The 24,129-nt window shown below is 37.4% G+C and overlaps 1 protein-coding gene across 2 annotated transcripts in view; it reads right to left on the reverse strand.

Moving 5' to 3' along the window:
- DPH6 (diphthamine biosynthesis 6) overlaps positions 1 to 24,129 on the reverse strand; it is a 195,440-nt gene that overhangs the window by 83,917 nt on the left and 87,394 nt on the right. For both annotated transcript variants that reach the window (XM_063639071.1, XM_055278625.2), the window contains exons 4-5: positions 18,989 to 19,062; positions 14,918 to 15,036 (exon numbers count right to left, since the gene is read on the reverse strand). In XM_063639071.1, the coding sequence (XP_063495141.1) occupies positions 14,918 to 15,036; positions 18,989 to 19,062 (193 nt within the window). The remainder of the gene's footprint in view (positions 1 to 14,917; positions 15,037 to 18,988; positions 19,063 to 24,129) is intronic.

Genomic DNA, 24,129 nt, shown 5'->3' on the forward strand with positions numbered 1-24,129 from the left:
CTCTGTCTCTACTAAAAATACAAATAATTAGCCGGGTGTCGTGGTGGGCGCCTGTAGTCCCAGCTACTCGGGAGGCTGAGGCAGGAGAATGGCATGAACCAGGGAGGTGGAGCTTGCAGTAAGCCGAGATGGCGCCACTGCGCTCCAGCATGGGTGACAAAGTGAGACTCCGTCTCAAAGAAAAAAAAGGTTCTCTCTCTGTTCGTCACTGCACTCCAGACTGGGTGACAGAAAAGATTCCATCTCTTTTAAAAGAAAAAGTTTCTGTCCTGTTGGAGAAATCCATTTGCATAAGAATAAGAGGTTTCTTGCTCAGGCATCTTTTTCTTTCCTCCACGCTGTCAGCAGTGAATACAGCTGTGCATTTAAGTTTTTTTTTGTTTTTCTCCATCCTGTCTCAGTTAACACAGCCCTGCATTTAAGTTTTTTTTTTTTTTTTTTTCTTTTCTCCACCAGGTCAGGAGTTAACGTTTATGCAAGAGGCTTTTTTTTTCTCTCCCTTTTAGAGGACATTTTACTAGGCCGGGACACCCTTTTCTCTCCCTTGGAGGACTCAATTCCACAACTTCTCCTTAGCATTTGGCTTATGATAAGGAGTCCATGCAGCCCCCGAGACACATTTTTGTCACAAACTCAATTCCAAGTTTCGGAGCTCGAAGGCTACTAACAGCAGGGGAGACAGGGTGTATGTGGGTAACAGTGGATAATCCCACCCCCAGGCACCCATGTTTACATGGGTAAAAGCCACTTTGACGCCCATGGTGGCACCCTGTCACAGTTGCTGGGCCTCAGGGATATTCAGATGACAGAAAGAGGGATGCCTCACTTTCTCTCCCTTACATATCCATGGTATTCACTAGGAAGAAAATGGAACCAGGAGCACCTTGCTCCCCTCTTTCTAGATGAGTAGCCATTCATCTTCATTGTGAACCTCTTTTGAATGCATCCTGAGTCCTGGGGCTCCTTTGAAAAAAATGTCTTCTTTTTCCTTTTTCCTCCTCTGTTCTTTCTTCACAGATGAGTAATTGGGTCCCCCTACAGAATAGTCCTCTTGGATATATGCTCCAAACTGGGAAAAGTTAATTTCCCAAACCTTAAACTGGTTGGCTTGGGACTGAGCTTGGAAGAAGGGAACCCGGAAGCCTGACATGCAGGCAAAAGAATAGACTTTTTTTTTTTTTTTTTTTTTACCAGTTGGGCTTTTGGCCTCCCTCTCCTGGTGCAAACCGGTAAAGGGAATGGTAAGGATCGCTGTTTATATTCTCCGTAAAGTTTTAATTATGAAAAAGGATTTGTGAGGCTGGTCTTAAACTATAGCCAAACTGGTGTGCTTTGCATGTCACTCTGCATGGTTCTGTCAGAAAGAAGGGTACCTTAGGATGGGATACAGGCCCAGTACTCCACAGGCCTGTTGTTCAACCCAGGCCAGCAAACCAGTCAGTGGCAAACTTTGCTGTAGGCCTCTATCTTGTTTTATGTCCTTGGAAGCATGACCTGTAACCATGTGGCAGTGCTTTGTTCTAGCCTCTGCCATTTTACAATGGCAGCCTAGGTTCAGTCCTGGCTTAGGGAATGAGTCCTTTCTGGTTTGATATTTGCATGACCTTTACCATTTGTTGATTCTCTTCCCCTCCACAAATCACCTTGAATTTTCCTTCCTCTGAGTCCCTGGGAGGTTACCTTGGTAAAGTTTGAAAGCCAAAATACTGGCCACTTGGCATGGTTAAAGTTGGATAATAAGAGATTTAAATGGATTTTCATAAACAGCACTGAGCTAAATTAAAAATGGATACCCAATTCATAGGTATATTTAAAGGCCTTTATATTTTTCTCTTCTTGTATCTTGTTTTTCTGGAAAAAGTTTTTTTCTCAGTTGACTGAATTCTTTTTCTCCATTTTGTCTTGCCACCCTTAATGCACACATGAGAGGCCCTAAGATAATTTCTTTTTTTTTTTTGAGATGGAGTCTCTCTCTTTCGTCCAGGCTGGAGTGCAGTGGTGCGATCTCAGCCTACTGCAACCTCCACGTCCCAGGTTCAAGCAATGGCCTGTGATTCCTTGGGAAAAACAGAAAAGGTGCCATGGATTCCATTTTGGGAGAAGCCTCCATTTTCCTCATGGAGCCCCAGGAATTAGAGGTGGATGAATCTTTCTCAAAATTTGTTTTTGTCTTCCAGCTATACCTGTTTGTTAGGCCCTAGAAACTGCATGCTTTCCTAGCCCTACTCTTTTTTTTTTTTTTTTTTTTTTGAGACGGAGTCTTTTCTTTGTCCCCCAGGCTGGAGTGCAGTGGCGCGATCTCGGCTCACTGCAAGCTCCGCCTCCCGGGTTCACGCCATTCTCCTGCCTCAGCCTCCCGAGTAGCTGGGACTACAGGCGCCCGCCAACACGCCCGGCTAATTTTTTTTGTATTTTTAGTAGAGACAGGGTTTCACCGTGTTAGCCAGGATGGTCTCGATCTCCTGACCTCGTGATCCGCCTGCCTCGGCCTCCCAAAGTGCTGGGATTACAGGCTTGAGCCACCGCGCCCGGCCTAGCCCTACTCTTAAAGGGCCCCATTTGGAGGCCAATAACCCAGTTAGGAGATTGGCAAACAGAAACTCCTATAACTACTGGATCTGCTTCTGTTTGTCTGTGTGGTTATATATGTGTTGTGTGAGACGTCTACAAAAAGAGAGCTCTTATTAATTGGCCTAAAGGAAAATAAGCACCTAGATCAAATATCTTTTAAAGGGAAGATAAAAAGTGTGGTACCCCTTTTAGTTCATGTGACTTTAGTCTTTGAGAAATGGAAACAGCCTTGGAGTTTACTGGTAAATGCAAATGCCATCAAAATGTAATTTTTTACCTAGGTTTATAGGATTATTTTAAATTAGGTAAGATAAAGCCAAAGGTTTAAACAAGTTGTGGAAGGTTTCTAAAAATTAATCTTGCAAAAGAAATTCTGTGTGTGAACACTGACTAGATTCAAAAGGGTATTATATGGTTTTTCTGTAAATTGAGCATTGAAATAAAAGCACAACAAGGTTTTCCTAAGGCACTAATCTGCTTTTTAGCAAAATTTATAAAGAGTTATAAAAGGTTTATAAAGATCTCACCTCATGGTCAAACTGGTTAAGATTGGATAGAATTGTCTATAAGATTTCATTAGAAAATTAGGGTTGATATTAATAGCTGAAATGTTGATGAATATCAAACAGAACAAGAGTTAATGGAATGGACTGAACTAATGAAAAACTGAGTAAGCTTTTTAAACTTTTCTTTAAAACATTGCTGATACTTATTTTGTTTTTCAGAGTCAAGGCAACTTATTTTGAGCTATTTATAGCCTTTAATAGAGTGGGGTATACTCTTGTGAACAAAATTTGGAGCATATTTGTTTCTCTCTGCCTGGCTTCTCTAGTATTTGGAAACTGGCAGCATTCTTAACTTATGAAAATATGGTTATTTGCATCAGTGCAATAAGAATCCATTTTCTCTTGCAACAGGATGCAATTGGAGAAACTGGTTGTTTCATCAAGGCTTTGACTGGAAGGGTATGCTTCCTTTTAAGGAATCAAGCTCAACTTGCAGATCCAATAAAAACCGCTTGGGAAAACTGTCTATAGTAGATACCCTGTCTACATAGTCCCTGGACAAAGTTCCTAACCTGTGGTGAGTAAAGAATGTCACTTTCTAACAGGTCCAGGAGCCCCATGTTCTTGGGACCTCAAGAAGAGAGGAGTTCACCCAACTCATAGTCATTAGAGTGTACAAACCCATGGTGGGGCTTGGCTTTAAAAAAGGAAAAAAAAAGTCCTATCTGAGATTCCTTGTGGAATAGAGTTCCATAAAATCCAATTTAAAAAGCCCATGTAGAAAAAATTATTCTTGCTCCACATTACACAAATAATCGGGCCAAGTATGAGACTAAAGTTATTTTGCAAACAACTCAGTCCTATTATGCTTTGTTTTTAACAAAAATGAGGACTGGAGAGAAATTATGTTTCAAAATTTATACATTTATCATTAAATTCCAGACTCATTAGTTGTTTTTTAAGTTATTAACTACATTTTAGGCTTACACTGCTTATTCCTGTGAACCAACCAGCAATCTCTGGCTGCAGCTCAGAACGAACAAAAGGGATGGGTAATGTAAAAATCTGGTTCAACATTTTAATTCTGAGCAATTATCCTGAAAATCCTGCCAGGTGATGGGAGTAAATAGGGTGCCCATAACCTGGAGGTTTCCTTTTTGGGAAAATAAGACAAACAGGGCTAACTAAAGCCAAGCCCCATGCACCCAAATCTTAGCAACCCTGACTATAGCCACCAGTTATCTAGGCATGTCAACAGCCTTGGGATTTAAAAACTGTCCTTACCCACCCCTTTTTGTTCCATTTTGACACGTTTTCTAATAACCAGGTTTATCTCCTCTTGCCTTCAGGCCATCAAACTCCAGTCATGCAACTGGAGCCTCAAACAATGGCCCCCTTTAACCGGGGAACCTTAGATAGGCCTCTGAGGGAGATCTGATTCCATCTTCCCCAAACAGTACCCCCGGTCAGCAGTATGCAGTGAAGTTCAGTCTTTATCCTTATCTCTATCCTTATCCTAATGGCAGTTGTATGTCCTTCTTTAGAGGGGGGAATGATAGAGGCAGGAGGCAGATAAGGGAACCCGCACAGGGTCTTGCCTGGGCATGCCTGCAACAGACGGGGGGTCTGCATGCGCACTGGGAGAATGGGGAGGAGCCACTAGGAATATGTGCCTTATGCACCAAAAGCAAGGGCAACAAAAGCCAACATTGACAAATGGAATCTAATTAAACTAAAGAGCTTCTGCACAGCAAAAGAAACTATCATCAGAGCGAACAGGCAACCTACAGAATGGGAGAAAATTTTTGCAATCTATCCATCTGACAAAGGACAAATATCCAGAATCTACAAGGAACTTAAACAAATTTACAAGAAAAAAACAAACAACCCAATCAAAAAGTGGGTGAAGGATATGAACAGACACTTCTCAAAAGAAGACATTGATGCGGCCAACAAACATGAAAAAAAGCTCATCATCACTGGTCATTAGAGAAATGCAAATCAAAACCACAATGAGATGCCATCTCATGCCAGTTAGAATGGTGATCATTAAAAAGCCAGGAATCAACAGTTGCTGGAGAGGATATGGAGAAATAGGAATGCTTTTACACTGTTGGTGGGAGTGTAAATTAGTTCAACCATGGTGGAAGACAATGTGGCAATTCTGCAAGGATCTAGAACCAGAAATACCATTTGACCCAGCAATCCCATTACTAGGTATATAGCCAAAGGATTATAAATCATTCTACCATAAAGACACATGCACATGTATGTTTATTGCAGCACTATTCACAATAACAAAGACTTGCAATCAATCCAAATGTCCATCAAAGATAGGCTGGATAAAGAAAATGTGGCACATATACAGCATGGAGTACTATGCAGCCATAAAAAGGATGACTTCACGTCCTTTGCAGGGGCATGGATGAAGTTGGAAACCATCATTCTCAGCAAACTAACACAGCAACAGAAAATCAAATACCACATGTTCTCACTTGTAAGTGGGAGTTGAACAATGAGAACACTTGGATACAGGGAGGGGAACATCACACACCATGCCCTCCTGGGGAGTGGGGGACTAGGGGAGGGATAGCATTAGGAGAAATATCTAATGTAGATGATGGGTTGATGGGTGCAGCAAACCACCACGGCACATGTATACCTATTTAATAAACCTGCACGTTCTGCACGTGTATCCCAGAACTTAAAGTATAATAAAAAAAATGATTAGCTGTGTGTGTATACACACACACACACACACACACACAGTGGGAAAAGGACAGAACCAGGAAATCACATACCTAAATGTAAGAGCTAAAAGTATAAAACTCTTAGAAGAAAACATAGGAGTAAATCTCATAACATCAAGTTAGGCAATGATTTCTTAGAAATACATCAAAAGAACATGTAATCAAAACAAAAAATGATAAATTGGACTACGTCAAAACCAAAAATGTTTATGCTTCAAAGGACACCACCCAGAAGTAAAGAGAAAACCCAAAAAATGGGAGAAAATATTTAAAATCACACATTTGATAAGAGACTTATACTCAGAATATATATTAAAGAAAACCTACAATGCACTAAAGACAAACAATTCAATTAAAATATAGGCAAAGGATTTTAACTGACATTTCTCTAAAGAAGATATACAAAGGGTCAATAAATGCATGAGAAGATGGTCAACATCATTAGCCGTTAGAGAAATGCGAAATAAAACCACAACGAGATACAACTTTACATTCACCAGGATAGCTATAAGCAAGACAGAAAATAATTAACTGTTGGCTAGGATGTGAAAACCTGGAACCCTCATTCATTGCTAGTAGGAATCTAAAGTGGTACAGCCACTTTAGAAATCAGTTTGGTGGTTGCTCAAAATGTTAAATAGAATTATCATATGACACATAAATTCCACTCCTAGGTATATACCCAAGAGAAATGAATACATAGGTCCAAAGAAAAACTTGTACACAGATGTTCATAGAAGCATTATTCATAATAAACAAAAAACGGAAATGACTCAAATGTCCATGGACTGATGAATGGCTAAATAAAACGTGGTATATCTTTGTAACAGAATATTATATGGCAACAAAAAGAACTCAATTATATATGCTATAATTTGGATGATTCTTGAAAACATTATTCTAAGTAAAAGAAGCCACTCACAGTGACTACATATTGTAGGATTCCAATTATATGAACTATCCAGAATAGGCAAATCTATAAAGATATGAAGCCGCAAAGTCCTCATGGTGCTTAAAACTGGGAGCAGTGGGGCAGGGGTTGGAGGTAACTTGAGAATGATTACTAATGAGCATGGGATTCCTTTTTGGGGAACACAAATTCTAAAACTAGACCGTGGTGATGATTGCACAACCTATGAATACACTAAAAAAATTGAATTGTACATTTTAAGTGGGTGACGTGCATAGTGTATTAATTACATTTCCATAAAACTCAAACATAAGGAATGTATAGTCATAGTAGCTATATGCTCAGACAATACAGATAAAAAGATCTCTTAAAAATGAGAGGGGAAATTCAGAAAAGCACATACAAAAATTATTTTTAACTGTTCTCAGAAATTATACCATCAGTAGTGGCATTAGCATTGTTATTCTGAAATTGTCTCATATATTGTTAACATTTTAATATAATATCTATATCTACTGGAATGCTGAGTCCCAACAAGAGTTCCCTGGAGCAGAACACATTATTTTTATTACAAAGAGTAAGTAAATAATACTGTTCTGACTTTTCTCTGCCCCAGCTCTTACTCCAGGAGCAAGTAATTTCATCTACCATAGGCAAGGGGTCTGGAAAAATAAATCCGAGTACTGATTTAGGAAAAAAAAGGGCCGGGCGCGGTGGCTCACGCTTGTAATCCCAGCACTTTGGGAGGCCGAGGCGGGCGGATCACGAGGTCAGGAGATCGAGACCACGGTGAAACCCCGTCTCTACTAAAAATACAAAAAAAAAATTAGCCGGGCGTGGTGGCGGGCGCCTGTAGTCCCAGCTACTCGGAGAGGCTGAGGCAGGAGAATGGCGTGAACCCGGGAGGCGGAGCTTGCAGTGAGCCGAGACTGCGCCACTGCACTCCAGCCTGGGCGACAGAGCGAGACTCCGTCTCAAAAAAAAAAAAAAAAAAACCTTCCCTTCTGAGAGTTTCCTTGGAAAAGTAAAGGGAAGGATATGTGCTTTCACACTTTGGAATGTAAATAAATCTTCCTGAGGGGAAACACTAGTGTCTCCAGCTTTACAACCCAAGAGATGTCTCCAAGGTCCCGGTCTCAACCCTTCCTTTGAAATGTAAACAGATAACTCTAGAAAGGTAAGTCTCTCTGGAGTTTTCACTTATCTGTTCAGTCATAAATTAAGTTCTAAAGCTCGTCTTTTAGCCTAGGTCTCAAGTTTCTGTAAAATTTGCTCAGAAAGTCCTAACTGTGCAGAAACATAGAATATGTTCTCTACAGCCCCACATACAATGTGGTATTTATTTTATAGTGTAATACAAAATAAATATGAAGTTGAGTTAAACCAAGATATTAGCTTGTCAAATCAGACTCAAACAAATTGGACACCTTACCCAGTTTCAACCTTTTCTGATAATTTCAAGAAGAGAAGTAATCAGGCAGCCTAACAAATAAGGTAGAGTTCCAAGACCATCAGAACAGTTCTCCAGGTCCTTCACTGCTATACTCTGGCCCAGATTAGCACACGAGGTCAATTAGAATCACAGTACCATTCTCTGTTTCTTCCCAACAAAAACAACTTTTTTTAATGCACATTCATAGTCACAGTGACTAGGTTAGTGACTAGAGATTATTGTTCAATAAATTTGGGATTCCATTTGGCTTGAGGATATAATTATATATAGCATAGTATAGGTTTTAAAAGTTATTGGCTTCCAGATGTCATTATGCAATAAGCTCCCTTCAGGATAACATAATGTCATTCCTTTATCCTTCCAATTCTAATCAGTGTAGCATGAGAAAGACAAATTCCCTTTTTATCTGTGATACTTGGGCCATTGGAGAACAAATATAAAGGCTACACTGTTCAGCAATGTCCCATAATTTAGGCTAACCATAGTGTTCCCATAAGTGGGCATCCTTAGCTTGGCTACTAGAACTGCTGGTCATTGATCTTTAAAAACAACAACTTCCATAGCAATTGGAATATTCAAGAATCTTTCTTCAATATTAGCTTGGCTACTAGAACTGCTGGCAATGGATCTTTAAAAACAACAACTTCCATAGCAATTGGAATATTTAAAAGTCTTTCCTGCATAAGAGTATAAGCCCTCTTCTTGCACTGTTGACCAATATGATGTTCCATTAAATAATCTATTAGTCCAGTCATTTAAAGCTTTCTTCTCCCTCTAGGGCCATTTCCAGATGCAGCCAGTCTCCTGGAAGAGAGCTCCCTCTAGTGTCTCTATTTGGATTAGCAAATCCTTTTCATCACGAGCTTTAAGGAATATTATTTTGGTCTGATTTGGTATGATATTAGTAATGGTCCTCAAGACCATTACTAAAAATGCCTTCAGAACATCAAGACAGCAGAGACAATACTCATCAAGCAACAACATGGTACATTAGTAAAACCTGTACAATTTAGAAAAATAGTTTGCACACACACAAAAAAGTCCCATGAGATTGTCATTTGGTATATTATGTATCAAATACAGCTCTCTTTGGGTATGTCACAGGCTTTTCACAAACATACTCTGAGTAACTCCAGAGAGGAGTTGTTAGTAATATTTATTCATTACATTACATCCATATCCATCTCCCTCAAGGTGGTCTTCCAATTCCCTTAAATGAATTCCATTCACATTCACATATTCTATATTAGAAGGAAATCAAGCTATAACAGGCAGTAGAAATCTGCTCTCCACTATACGTAGGTAGATGTCTTAGCAACATATTGTCTTGATTTATGTCCACAAGGAGTGCAGAAGCCCTACTGTTCCGAATCCTCCATCTATGTACTTTAATTAGTAATAGTCAAATCATTATCATCAAAAAAAAAAAAGAGATCTGAATGGTAAATAGTTGACCCTTGAACATCACGAATATGAACTGCCTGGATCCACTTATATATGGATCTTTTTCAATAAGTATATTTGGAGAGATGTGTGACAATTTGAAAAAACTCAACATATGAACCATGTAGCCTAGAAATACTGAAAAAATTAAGAGAAAGGTATGCCATGAATGCATGAAATACATGTAGATGTTCATGTATTTTATCATTTACTACCATAAAATATATACAAATCTATTATAAAAGGTTAAAATTTATCAAAACACGCACATATCATTCACAGGTGAGAGAAAGGTAAACAAAGATGCAGCATTAAATCATAACTGCATAAAATTAACTATTATTATCTATTGTTACTACTGTATTAATTTTGTAGCCAACTTACGTTGCCACTGCGGTGAGCTCAAGTGTTGCTAGTGTCTGCTTAAAATATTATGTGATGCTAATCATCTCCGCATGAGCAGAGCAGTTTCTGTCTCCAGTAAATTGTGTATCACAGTAAAAAGTGATCTCTAGTGGTTCTTGCATATATTTCATTGTGTTTAGTGTAAATACTGTAAACCTCGAGTAACACCATGGGACCCATACGAACTGCCACTAGTGATGTTGGATGTGTTCTCAAGACGCAGAGAAAAGTCATGACATTATAAGAAAAAGTTGATGTTCTGTAGATTGAGATCTGCAGCTGTAGTTGCCTGCAATTTCAGACAATGATTCATTTTGTAAACAGATGACATAAATTTACAGTATTGATAAATACAGTACAGTACTTAAGTGTATTTTCTCTTACTTATGGTTTTTTTTCCTTTTTTTTTTTTTCCTAAGACAGGGTCTTGCTCTTCACCCAGGTTGGAGTGCAGAGGTGCAAAGACAGCTCATTGAGGCCTTGACTTCCCAGGCTCAAGCGATTTTCCTACCTCAGCCTCCCGAGTAGCTGAGATTACAGGCACACATCACCATGCCCAGCTAATTTTTAAACTTTTTATAGGGATAGGTCTCCCTATGTTGCCCAGGCTGGTCTCACACTCCTGATTCAAGCGATCCTTTCATCTTGGGCTCCTAAAGTCCTGGGAATACAGGCATGAGCCACTGTGCCTGGCCTCTCTTCCTTATAATTGTCTTGGTAACATTTTCTTTTCTCCAGCTTATTTTATTGTAAGAATACAGTATGTAATACATACAACATGCAAAATGTGTTAATGGACTGTTATGTTTTTGGTAAGGCTTCTGGTCAACAGCAGACTATTAGTAGTTAAATTTTTGGGGTGTCAAAAGTTTTAAGTGGCTTTTTAACTGTGCAGGGGGTTGGTGCTCCTAACCACCTTGTTGTTCAAGGGACAACTGGATAGCCTATAAACCAAGAAATGAGTGGTAACTGTAGTGAACTGCTCCTACATTGAGTCATCAAGGGGCATTCTGCCACTTTATTCCTCTAGATTACATAGGTGGAATCTTTTTCTTTTTTTTTGAGATGGAGTCTTGCTCTGTCGCCCAGGCTGGAGTGCAGTGGCATGATCTCGGCTCACTGCAACCTCCGCCTCCTTGGTTCACACCATTCTCCTGTCTCAGCCTCCTGAGTAGCTGGGACTACAGGCGCCCACCACCATGTGTGGCTAATTTTTTTGTATTTTCAGTAGAGATGGGGTTTCACCACATTAGCCAGGATGGTCTCGATCTCCTGACCTCGTGATCCGCCTGCCTTGGCCTCCCAAAGTGCTGGGATTACAGGCCATAGGTGGAATTAAGTAGAGCTATATATCACCAATTTCCCTTCTCTCCAGAAAACACATCCAGAGTGTTCTCTCAACATCAGTTAGGTTAGCATCAAATTTGAGAGAGATATCCAAGACAACAACTCAACTTCGGCAAGAATAGAGTAGCTTGGTATTTACCAAGGAGAGATACCAAATACCTTATTATTTTCTAGCTCTGAGGCTCTGCCAGGGAAGGCCACATGGTTACATCTCTCCATAGAACTTGAATTCACTTAAAATGCCTTTCCATCTCTTATACGTCCCCCCATTTCCATCTATTACCTGTTTTGACCCACACCCTTTTGCCCATTATTGGGCTAACTGGCTCAACAGTTGTATTATAAACCCACAGGGACAGTAAAACAGCAGCCTTGTTAGCACTTCTCCTTGGCAGATATTACAGGATTTGACAGATAAGAATCACAAGACACTTGGCTTGTGTTTATGGATAGGCCTTAATTTGCCTACACAGAGTGAAGTTATCCATACTCCTAAAGGCCTTTAAGAATATGCACTGTCAAATGTAATGGTATTGATATTGCGTTTTGTGCATTGACAACACTTTCCTTTGGTATGTGCAACTTTAAACTCGGGCCTAGGACCATTGGATCAGGCAAAACTAACAAAAAAAATGTGTGAAATGGGAAAGATATATAGTTGTGTACTTGCCTCCTCCCCCATCACCTCATTCCTATATCCCAATCCTAGAAACCTTATAAGTAGAGTCCTAGCATTATTTCCTTTCATAGTCAATGTTCTTACACCATCATTTAACTGAATAAACTAACCCTTAAACCAGTATAGTTTTTCTAGTGATCAATTTAGTTACTTTGCAGACATATCTTTCAAGAAACAGGTGGTTTTCCAGTAATAGGTAAAAGTGGTCTCACGTTCTTCCTTTATCATTTCTCTCACTTCTTTAGCAACTAGATACATCCTGCTAAAAGCAGTCCAAAGATACTCTTCCCCTTTAGTAAATACCATTAGTGATTTTTTGTTTCTTTGTGTGTTTTTTGCCATGAGGTCTATAATTATATGTTTATAGAAAGATTATAGAAGTTCTTTCTTCTTTCTTTCCAGAAAGCCTACTCCAGTTACTGGAAAGAATGGATAATAGATCTGCTATTTGGTCTTTTTGTTCCCAAAAATTATGGGATTTTCTAATAAATAATATCTCTTGTGACCTTGATAATCAAGATTCACTGTGGAAGAAAGAGGGCAGCGATGGAATACAGAATTATTATAATCCTTATGTTGTCTTGAATTTGATTGTGAAATATCATGAACTCATGAGTCATTAGATATACACATACAGACATATATCATTTCACATTCAAAGAAATCAGGGCTTCCTGAAAAAAAAGGCATGTTCTAGGTCTGGGACAGAAAATGTGTAAGATGACCACTTTGTGGCAGCACTGTTTATCACAGTGCCAAACTGGATACTACTACCTATATGTCATCAATAATAGAATGGATAATTAAATTGTGGTGTTAATTAAATTTAATTAAATTACAGTCTCCCACAAGGGAACACTATACTACAATAAAATAAACACACTATTGCTTCATTCAATAATATGGATGAGTCCCTTAAAACATTATAATGAAACAAGGAAGCCAGAAATTTTATGAGTTCATTGATGCCTACAAGACATAAAGGTTATGTAACATAATTATAAAAAATATATTTGTATGCATTCATGTAGAACTGAGCTTTTTCTATTATAAGACCATTTCATAGAAAAATGGTCCACAAAATTTTACTAATCCCTCACCCCCACAGAAAGGTTTTATTGTCTCATTTTTTCTTTTTTTTTTTTTTTTTTGCTTAAATCCAAAAAAAGTCCCTTTTTTTTTTGGCTTAAATCCATTTAAAATTGTCTGACAATTTTAAATGGGAGGAAAAAGGCTTAGCAACCTATATTGCATCATTTATATGTTTCTATGTCTTCAGAAGTACGGTGCCATTTAATAAACCTTTCTTTAATATTATTCTAAAGAATAACTTTCATCTTTGCACACCTATAGGCAGTCAGTAGAAACCATGTGCTGTAAATGTTAAAATCAGATCTATATTTTCGTTACTGAGATGCCAAAGACAAATCAGCTCAGTTTTTACATTTTACCGAAAGGCCTGATAAAGCTAATTCCCCATCTCTAATCCCTACAGAGAGGCACAGATAGAAATGAAAGAACACACAATATCGGTCATATACTATTAAAAGATGGCAATAAGGTCAAATTCTTTGACTATCTTTTCAATAAGGGAGGTCTCTCTGGGTTCTAATCCAGTCTTTTATCTATCTGGCAGTAAAAGGAATAGTATGTGTACCTTTCAGTGAGATGTCACGTAAACTTCATTATGGAACTATGTAATCTTAGAAAATTCAAAGAGACAGTGAGAGACAAAGAAAAAGCAAGAGGGAATACTCTGTAGAGAGTCACATATAAATTCATATGACAAATATAGTTATAATGAGAACGTTAATCATGAGAGCTGCTCAGCAACCTTTTCTCAGAAATAAAAACATAATACCACTCAATCTTTCTCGTTTTAACAGCTAAGGAGATCAACTACAGATTCACTAAATAAAGCCTTCACCTGAAGACAACACCTCAACTTCAGCAAGAATAGAGTAGCTTGGTATTTACCACGGAGAAACATTATGGGGTCTGTACTACTTCTCTTAATTTTATTTAAAAAATGAATGTATCTATAAAATCTTCTACAGCTCAAGACCTTGTTATTTCAGAGATCAGCAAGGTAAACACTCTCAAATGAGGTACATGATTTAGGCTTTGGGAACTCTCAGGCTTCAGGGCATTTTCTATAACAGGTTCACAAAATGAACGGACTAGGCTCAAACCCTATGGTTTCTCAAAAATGAATATAATTATAGAAATTCCAAATAAATTAAATGTGTTCATATGTAATGTCCATACTTGAATCAGATTACCACCTGCCTGCTGTGTCTATGCTAACTAATCAGATAACATTTTCTCAAACATAATTTTCTCACCATCCCCAACAAAAACCAGTACCCTATTTATTTTTTATAACAAAAACAAAACCATCTTTCTATTTTAGCATTATGCAAAATATGTTAAAAAATACAAGGAAAATATGTTTTGTGTCAAATACATATTGTAAGAAGCTTCCAAAAAACCTCAAAACAAAACAAAAATAACCCTTGTATTTCCTGTTTCCTACAAGTCTAAATTCCAAACCCTAAAGAAAAAGAACTTAAATTGAAGGACTATAATACAATATCAGTTTTAGAACCTGTTATACGTTAAAAAAAAAAAAAAAAAAAAAGCCTTACTAGTAATCACTTCGGCAAATGGTCAAAAGACCATTTTAAAACTTCCCTTTCTTTATGCAAGGAAGGTGCTTACTCAATTTCTTCAGCTGTGACTCCACATTTTTATATTCTAAATCAGTTTTCTTAGTTCATTTTAACTACTTATTAGTGAACTGAGATCATCTATGTGGCAACAAACAGCTCCCTTGATAGTTTGGCTGCATACCCAAAGCTGCTACTTTGATGATCATTGCTTGAATGTTAGATGATATCATCTCTCTAAGCAAATCTTCCTGGTTTCTCTGCCAAAGGTAAGCTAAAGGCTGGAGATTAAGCCTTTTACACCTACAAAAGAAAAAGAAAAAGAAAGTCAGATGATATCTTAATGTTTTATACTTGGATCCATAGCAATTACTTTGATTTGAAACATAATGCTTCGTTCAAGGATTTTAGCATTGAAAATGCTTTTAAAAACATATTTTGCACAATGAAGTTATATATACAACATAAACATATTTAATTTCCAAGGTCTATGCATAAACTGATAAAAATGAAATTTCCAGGCACACTAGAAATATTAATTTTAGTAAGACTCTTAGTTTAGAAATCTATGTACAAGAGTTTACAAATGCCAGTATACTCTCATTTTTAAAACTTTCATGGGTATCAAAATTTTGAAGCATATGTAAAGTGGGCAAATAATTTATCCTAATAAAATAGCCACATATTGATTAAATTAACAATAACTGCAGTTATGTGAACTATTCTTATCTATTAACTTTGAATTTTTTTTTTAAGAATTTCAATAAAAAGAAAATAGTAAGAACAATAAGTACAATGCTGCAGGCACTGTACTAGATATTTTCCATTATTGGTAAAGTAGAAAAAATATAGGTTTTGGAGTGAAGACACATCTGAATTTAAAACCTCATTTTGTACTCTAGCTGCATGGCTTTTGAAGTCAAGTAAAATCTAAGCCCTTGTGCTTAGTTTCCTAGTTCATAAATAGGGGCAAAAATAGTTCCTTTCAAAGTTCTTAAGAGGATTAAAAGATGTGAAATGAAATCATCCTTTCCTTTTCTTCGCATTCCACATCCAATCTACCACAATGCAGAATGTGATCATTCCTCACTAATACCACTGCTAACAACCTGGTTTGAGCCACCCATTCTCTCTCATGTCAACATCCTAATTTCCTTCCCTGCTTCCACCCTCACACTTCTAAAATCCATTTTCAACACAGCAGCCAATGTGATCCTTTTAAGACATAAAACAGGCCGGGCGCGGTGACTCACGACTGTAATCCCAGCACTTTGGGAGGCCGAGATGGGTGGATCACGAGGTCAGGAAATCCAGACCATCCTGGCTCGTAGTAGAGATGGTGAAACCCCGTCTCTACTAAAAATACAGAAAATTAGCCGGGCATGGTGGCAGGCGCCTGTAGTCCCAACTACTCGGGACACTGAGGCAGGAGAATGGTGTGAACCCGGGAGGCGGAGCTTGCCGTGAGCCGAGATTGCGCCACTGCACTCCAGCCTGGGCGACAGAGTGAGACTCCATCTCAAAAAAAAAAAAAAAGACATAAAATAGATCATAGGATTCCTCTGCTCAAAACCCTCCAGTGGCTCCCCATCAATCCATGGATATCACCCTGTTTAGTTCCTGCACTTTATTTCCTACTACTTACTCTCTTCTCATTCCATCCTACCACTGCTGTCTGCTCATTCTTGCCTATTACACTAGTTGTGTTCTCACTTGCTTCATGCCTTTGCTTAAATGTCACTTTCTCAGAGAGGACTATAATTGTTTAATGAATTAAAGGTAATATAGATAATGTAGTACAATGCCTGGATAAAATAGGTATTCAATAAATGATAGTCAAAGCCAAGTGACTTGCCCAAGTCATACACTAACTGGCTGAGATCAGATTTCAAACCAAGAATATAGCTCTAAAACCCAGTATCTATAAGGTTTATAAGCAAAATCCATCGTCCCTAGCATCTGTAAGGCTGCTTGGCTGACTACTCTGGCCTATACTGATCTCTCTCTCTCTCTCTCTCTCAGAGATCCCAATACTTATTAAATGTACCATGTTTGGTCATTTACTCACACATGGCCTTAAAAATATCACTATTTTTTTCATTTACATATACCCTGACTTTCAAAAAACAAAAACCTTCCTCATTGCAGAGACTGTTGCATGTAATTTTCCCTTTTAAAATGTCTCAGAACATCTAAAGCAATGCTGAAGCAGTTAATAAATACAAAAATAATAAAATGTGAACTACCCATGTAATACAAACATAACTTCAGAATGTAAAGTGTTTAATAGATGTCACAAGTTCAAATTCAGCAGTGATTTACAGAGTAAGTTTATTTGAGCCATGATACTTTGAACTGTTAAAGAACTTAAATAGGTTAAAAAATTTTACTTAAGTCTATAGTCAAGAGATTTTGAGGAATTTCAAAGGAGCAACCACAAATTTTACGATAAGGACAGGAAGAAAAAACTTTTTGTCCATAAAAAAATAAATCTTAGTTTAAAAAGGTAGAGAGGCTGTTTTGATTAGTAGGCATTAAACACTGGGTAAGAGGATAGCAAGAACTAGTAATAATACAACACAAACTAAAATTTGGGCATAGGCTAATTCAAAATTGAGTTTGTGGACCAATGGACTCCCAGTAACATTACTTTTGAAGTTTCAAGGATAAAATAATTGCAGATATGCTTTATAATATAAAGTCTGTTCATCTGTTCAACTGTGTTTTGAAGTGTACCAGAGATTGTGTTTTGAGAAAGTCTCTACCCATGGGCATGACGTGCCCTTCTTCCATATACATATACACATATATGTAACAGGCAGCTTCCTAATCAGGGGCACATTTTTATTTGGCTTTTTAACTTTCATAAATAGATGTCATCCCTATCTCCAGTTTGGCTACCCATTAAAGCCTGTGGGTTTGAACTTACTAAAAAACACTAATTTTTAAACTAAATAATTCTCAGAGAATATGATCTAAAACTTGATGACAATACTATTATTTCTAATGTCTGGCTTAAGGGATATGCAATTCATCTCCATCTGTAGATCAGTTGTTCTCAATGGTAGATCTACATCTAGGTAGAATGTAAGGAAAAGTTTCTCAAAATACACATGACCTCCTTCTCCACTCCACCATCATCATCCATCGTCCAGAGATTCTGATACACCTCTAAAATGTAAGATCATATTTCTCTTCACTTAACTATGCTTTACCTTGTTTTCCCTTCATTCACTCTTAAAATTCTGTATTTTTTTAACTGCCCTAAATCCACCAATTAGAGAGAAAATAAATAAAATAAAAATGAAACTTAAGTTTTCAAATCTATTAATATGTAGATTTTAAATGAGATAGTAAGTAGGAATGTTTCTTTATCAAGAATATAAAAATATTATATAAATACAGCCATTATCTTATTCTATTTGTCCTTTTGACTAGCAAAATCACTTATTTGTAGGTCAAATTGTGCTTAGGAAAAATAATGGAGTCCAATTTTTTTGTTAATATAATTATGCCCAGAATCTCCATACAATATTGTATTTATCTAGATAAATTAAAGATGAAAAGTAAATTCATTCAGGTGGTATCTGGTATCTTGCCAGGCCAACATTAAATAACCAATATTATCATTTAACCTCATGATTTTTGAATAGATCAATCGAATTGACTGTTTTGGTATGTGCAGCTACAGACTAAATGCTTCACTAGTGCTCCCTCCCTTAGGGGAGTAGAGAGGGGCTAGGACGACGGGAGGAACATCCTAAATATTCCTTGAAAGTTGAATGGCTTTATATGTAAGTATTTCAATCAGATAAATATTTTTGGACAAGAACTGAATTATATGGACCAAAGAGGAGATGACTCCTTAGTAAACATTTTTTCTTTAAAATATTACTGTATTCCTTTTATTATCTCTTGATTTTTATTACAAATGATGAGTTAAAAGAGATTAACAGGATATACTAAATCAAATAAGAAAAAAATGAAGAGAATACTTCTCACTAAAAAATCTGTCTCAATTCTATTATAGATTATTTTTCCTTACACTAAATAAGTTGTTTCCTCCTGTGAGATATAAGGATAGAAAAAAGGAAAAGCATGACTTTTGTTACTTAGGTAAATACATACATTTAGTTCCATGGAGCATGTAGACTACCATATCTATTTGTAATTTGAATACGATTATTGATTTTTCACTTATTCACATTCTTAAAATACATACACTTTTAAAACTAACAAATTAATGTTTTCTTACACATTTTCCACTCGAATACGCTGGTAGTCAGAAAGTATAGCACCTACTGATATTCCCTCTACTTCTTCTTTTTCCTGAAAATAAAGAAAAAAACCATAACTTTAAAAATAAAGTAACAAATGGTTCCACATCATGCTCTGAAAATTATAAATGAACTGTGTCTCATCTAGAAAACTACCTCAAACCAGAGTAATTTACTGAAAATATAATCGACATTCAGAAAAAATTTGCATATATTTAAATCATTCTCTCAGCTGTGAGAAAAATAATTATGGTTTTACTTAAAATTTAAATAACTAGAGATCCCTTTCCATGGAGAAAGCAAAGACTTAGGCAGCACTTCCAAAATGTTTCACACTTAACGTATTTTTAAAGACTCACTGATGTTCGATGGAAACTTTTGAGAAATTTCTATTTAAGGACAATATTTTCCCAGATTGAGTAACTTCTTTTAAAAATTAACCAATGGCATAAATAGATAAGGGAGCACAATAATTTTTCTGTAAATCTTAGAGAAAAATGATTGAAATAGGAGCATCCAGAAAGCAGAGATGGTAGAGGCATTGCCTGGATAACAGTATAGCACTGTAGATAAAGAATTCTGTCATGGGAAGGAAGCAATGAATTATTATCAACATAGTTGCAACTGAGAGCATCCAGCAGTATATGCAGCACTGTTCCACAGGAATGACGACTATCCTGTCTAGCATACTCATTAATGAGCTGGAGGAGAATGTAAATTCAAGTATGATCAAGTTTGCAGATGATACAAAGCTAGAATGGATTAAAAAGAAAACAAAACAAGATCAATCAAGTACATGGATGGATTATGGACAACTTGGGGATTTGAAAGGGCAGGTCCAAGATGAGATTTAATGTAAAGAAGTATAAGATAATACACTTAGGGAAGAATAATACACAATATGGATGTAAACTAGGGAACTGTTATCTAGAAAACAGATATGAAGAAAGCGACTAGGGGGTGATTACTAATAACAAACTGAATAGAAATTCTCTGAATAGGTGTAAAAGAAAATCCATCCTAGCCTATGGGTGTACAAAAGAAACTACTTCAGAGAGATCGCTTCATCATAAATACTCTGGTCTTACCAAACTTGGACAACTAGAAAGAAAAACAAAAGTGTTTCACATAAAACAAAAGTTAGTATTTCAAGTCATACTGAAATAACCCTGTGTACCTAAAAGGATGCCACAACAAATAAACAAAAATGCAAAAAAGGAATTTTTCATGTCTTTAAAGTCGATTTAAAATTTGCCCTCCAAAATGATAGAGAAATACCTGCCCAAATCACTCCAAAATAAAACAATTATTTTTATCAGATAAGGTTTCAGGAAAAGAGCTATTTCCTTTACTTTCCTATTTCAGCAACTTTGTGAGAACATTTGCTTATAACCTTTCCCTGACCTTCCTAGCCATTTTTGTTTTCATAAAAGTCATTGTATTCATTAGAAAAAGTCATGCCATAGAGTTCCTTATTAAATGTAAATACATTATAGATCAGAGTTGTTGAATAATGTTATCAAAATTTTAGTTATATTCCTATACCACATAGATGTTTATCTGAAGTTCTGCTATAAAAATAATGAAGTACTAAATATTATAGATGTATAGGAGTGTGTGCATTTCTCTAGAGATCATGGAAACAAAGACAAAAGCCACTGGTGTTTTCTTCCTTAACTAAGTCAAATTACTATATATATATATATATATATTTTTTTTTTTTTTTTTTTTTGAGATGGAGTCTTGTTCTGCCACCCAGGCTGGAGTACAGTGGCATGATCTCAGCTCACTGCAACCTCCGCCTCCTGGGTTCAAGCGATTCTTCTGCCTCAGCCTCCCGACTAGCTGGGACTACAGGTGCGTGCCACCACGCCCGGCTAAGTTTTGTATTTTTAGTAGAGACAGAGTTTCACCATATTTGACCAGGCTGGTCCCGAACTCCTGACCTGGTGATCCACCTGCCTCGGCATCCCAAAGTGCTGGGATAACAGGCGTGAGCCACTGCGCCTGGCTGTCAAATTACTATTAAAATAATAATTGGAATTTATTATCCATTTGCCATTCACTAGTGTGCTATGATTTTTTTTTTTTTTTTTTTTTTTTTTTTTTTTTTTTTTTGAGACGGAGTCTTGCTCTGTCACCCAGGCTGGAGTGCAGTGGCGCAATCTCGGCTCACTGCAAGCTCCGCCTCCCGGGTTCATGCCATTCTCCTGCCTCAGCCTCTCCGAGTAGCTGGGACTACAGGCGCCCGCCACCACGCCCGGCTAATTTTTTGTATTTTTAGTAGAGACGGGGTTTCACCGTGGTCTCGATCTCCTGACCTCGTGATCCGCCCGCCTCGGCCTCCCAAAGTGCTGGGATTACAAGCGTGAGCCACCGTGCCCGGCCATGATTTTTATTTAATGCTCATCACAACCCTAAAACAATTTCTTCTTTGTATACATGCGTTCTCTGGAATTCTCTTCTACTCCCATCTATTTCATGTATTTTTAATTTTTATTTATTTATTTATTTAGAGACAGAGTCTCACTCCCTCTGAGACAGAGAGGGAGACAGAGTCTCACTATTTATAAATAAATAAATAAATAAAATAAATTTTATTTATTAAGAGACAGAGTCTCACTCCCTCACTCCCTCTGCTGCCCAGGCTGGAGTGCAGTGGGGTGATCTCAGCTCCAGGGTTCAAGCGATTCTTCTGCCTCAGCCTCCAGAGTAACTGGGACTACAGACGTGTACCACCATGCCCAGGTATTTTTTTCTATTTTTAGTAGAGAAGGGGTTTCACTGTGTTGCCCAGGCTGATCTCGAACTCCTGGACTCAACTGATCCGCCCACCTTGGCCTCCCAAAGTGCTGGGATGACAAGCTTGAGCCATCGTGCCTGGCCCCATTTTTTATTTTTTATTTGATAACACTTAACTAATCAGCACTAAGTAAACTCTGACTATTCTTCAACACTGAGCCTATATATAGATCATTAGCTGTATTTGTTCAATAATTTTTTTTTGAGGCCTCCTGGGTTCAAGTGATTCTTGTGCCTCAGCCTCCTGAGGAGCTGGGATTACAGGCATGCGTTGTATCAGCAAGCCCAGCTAATTTTTGTATTTTAGTAGAGACAAGGTTTTGCCATGTTGCCCAGGCTAGTCTTGAACTCCTGACCTTAAGTGATCTGCCTGCCTCAGCCTCCCAAATTGCTGAGATTACAGGTGTGAGTCACCACACCTGGCCCAGTAACTGTAATTAGTACTGCCTGGTAGAAATCCAGCCCTATTACTTACAAGCTCTGTGATTTTGAATGTTACTGAATTTCTCTGTGTCTGTTTCCTCATCTACAAAGTGAGGATAAAAAATATCAATTCCTATTTTCCAAGGTTATTGTGGAGATTGAATAAAATAATTCAGGTAAATAACACAGTATCCAGCACCTGGTAAGCATTCAGCAAATATTTTCTTCTGTCATTATTATGATCTTTACTATTCCTATTACTTCTATAACTACCTGTGTTACTACTTCTACTATTACTACTACTGACTACTACTACAGTCATCTTTCATTATCAGTGGGGGATTGTTTCCAGAAATCCCCCCTCAAATCAAAATCCACAGATTCTCAAGTCCATTAATATAAGATAGTGAAGTATTTGCATATAACCATGCATATCCTTGCATAAACTTTAGTCTCCAGATTATTTATAATACCCAAATACAAGGTAAATGCTATGTAAATAGTTGCCATACTATATTTTTAAAATTTGTATTTTTATTGTTGTATTCTTATATTTTATTGGTTCTTCCTCATAATATTTTTTATCTACAGTTGGTTGAATCCGTGGATGTGAATCCGTGGATACGAGGGCTGACCGTACTGCTACTACTGGATAAAAACCTAACTCTTTCATTTTTATGGACAAAGCCCTTCACTCATGGGTTTTAACACTCTTTCTCATTATGACTTCTCAAGACTAGCCTACTAACCCTTGACATGCAACTCTAGGTAGAGTTGCAACACAGTTTTCCAGCACAGTGAGACCTGAATAATCCAGGGATAAGAATGCCTTCTGCTGATTCCTTAATCATTTTGAACGCAACTACAAACTTCAAATAAAGGGCAAAATAGATATTTAAAAGATAAAGATCTACCACATAGTCAATCTACGCCTTAGAAAAGACATAGCTAGGTTCAGGTCCTGATCCCTGACCCATATCATTTGGGAGAAAAAGTCAGTAAATAAACAATAGCAATGGAAGTGTCAGCAGAGAAAAAAAGAGAATGGCTACTACCATAAAAGATATACTGAGACAGCATAAAGGCAGCCAAATGAAATCACCTTGTGTCATAGTTGAAATAAAACCAAGTATGCTACAAGAAATTAGTAATATAGACTCTGGGACCCTATCCCTACAAATTTTTTAAACCAACTCAACTGAGGTATAATCACACACAATCAGCTGCATACAGTTAAAATACATAATTCAATCATTTTGGATTGAAACCAGTGAAACTGGTACCATAATCAAGACAGACATCATTTCAGTTATTCCCAAACAGTTCCTCGTGCCCTTTGCAGCCCCACTCTCCCTTCAAACCTGGAGAGAGATAAGGAGAGAACCTAAAGAATGGGACCAATGTTTCTACCTTAAATGACTATTAACTGAGAAAGAAAATACATACATGTTTTAAAAGAAAATACTCTATTTAGTTTTGCATATGTTGTATTCAATTTGTTTGCTAGGTATCTTTGTGTGGCTCATACTGTCACAACGAAATACCATGTAGACTGGGTTGCTTAAACAACAGAAATTTACTTTCTCACAGTTATGGAGGCCAGAAGTCTAAGCTCAAGATGCCAGCATGAATTCTCTGGGACTCCCTTAAGGCCTCTCTTCCTGCCTTGTAGATGGTCGTCATCTTGCTGTGTCTTCACATGGTTCCAGGGGTGGCAGGGAGAAAGTGCAAACTCCTTTCTGGTGTCTTTTCTTACAAGGATACTAATTCTATCAGGAGGGCCTCACTTTCATAACCTCATCTAAACCTAATTATCTCCCAGAGGAGATCCAAATACCATCCAAATACATCTCCAAATACCATCACATGTGAGGTTAGGGCTTCAATGAACCTA

Source organism: Symphalangus syndactylus, chromosome 5 (genome assembly GCF_028878055.3).
Source record: "Symphalangus syndactylus isolate Jambi chromosome 5, NHGRI_mSymSyn1-v2.1_pri, whole genome shotgun sequence".
Lineage (NCBI taxonomy): Eukaryota > Metazoa > Chordata > Mammalia > Primates > Hylobatidae > Symphalangus > Symphalangus syndactylus.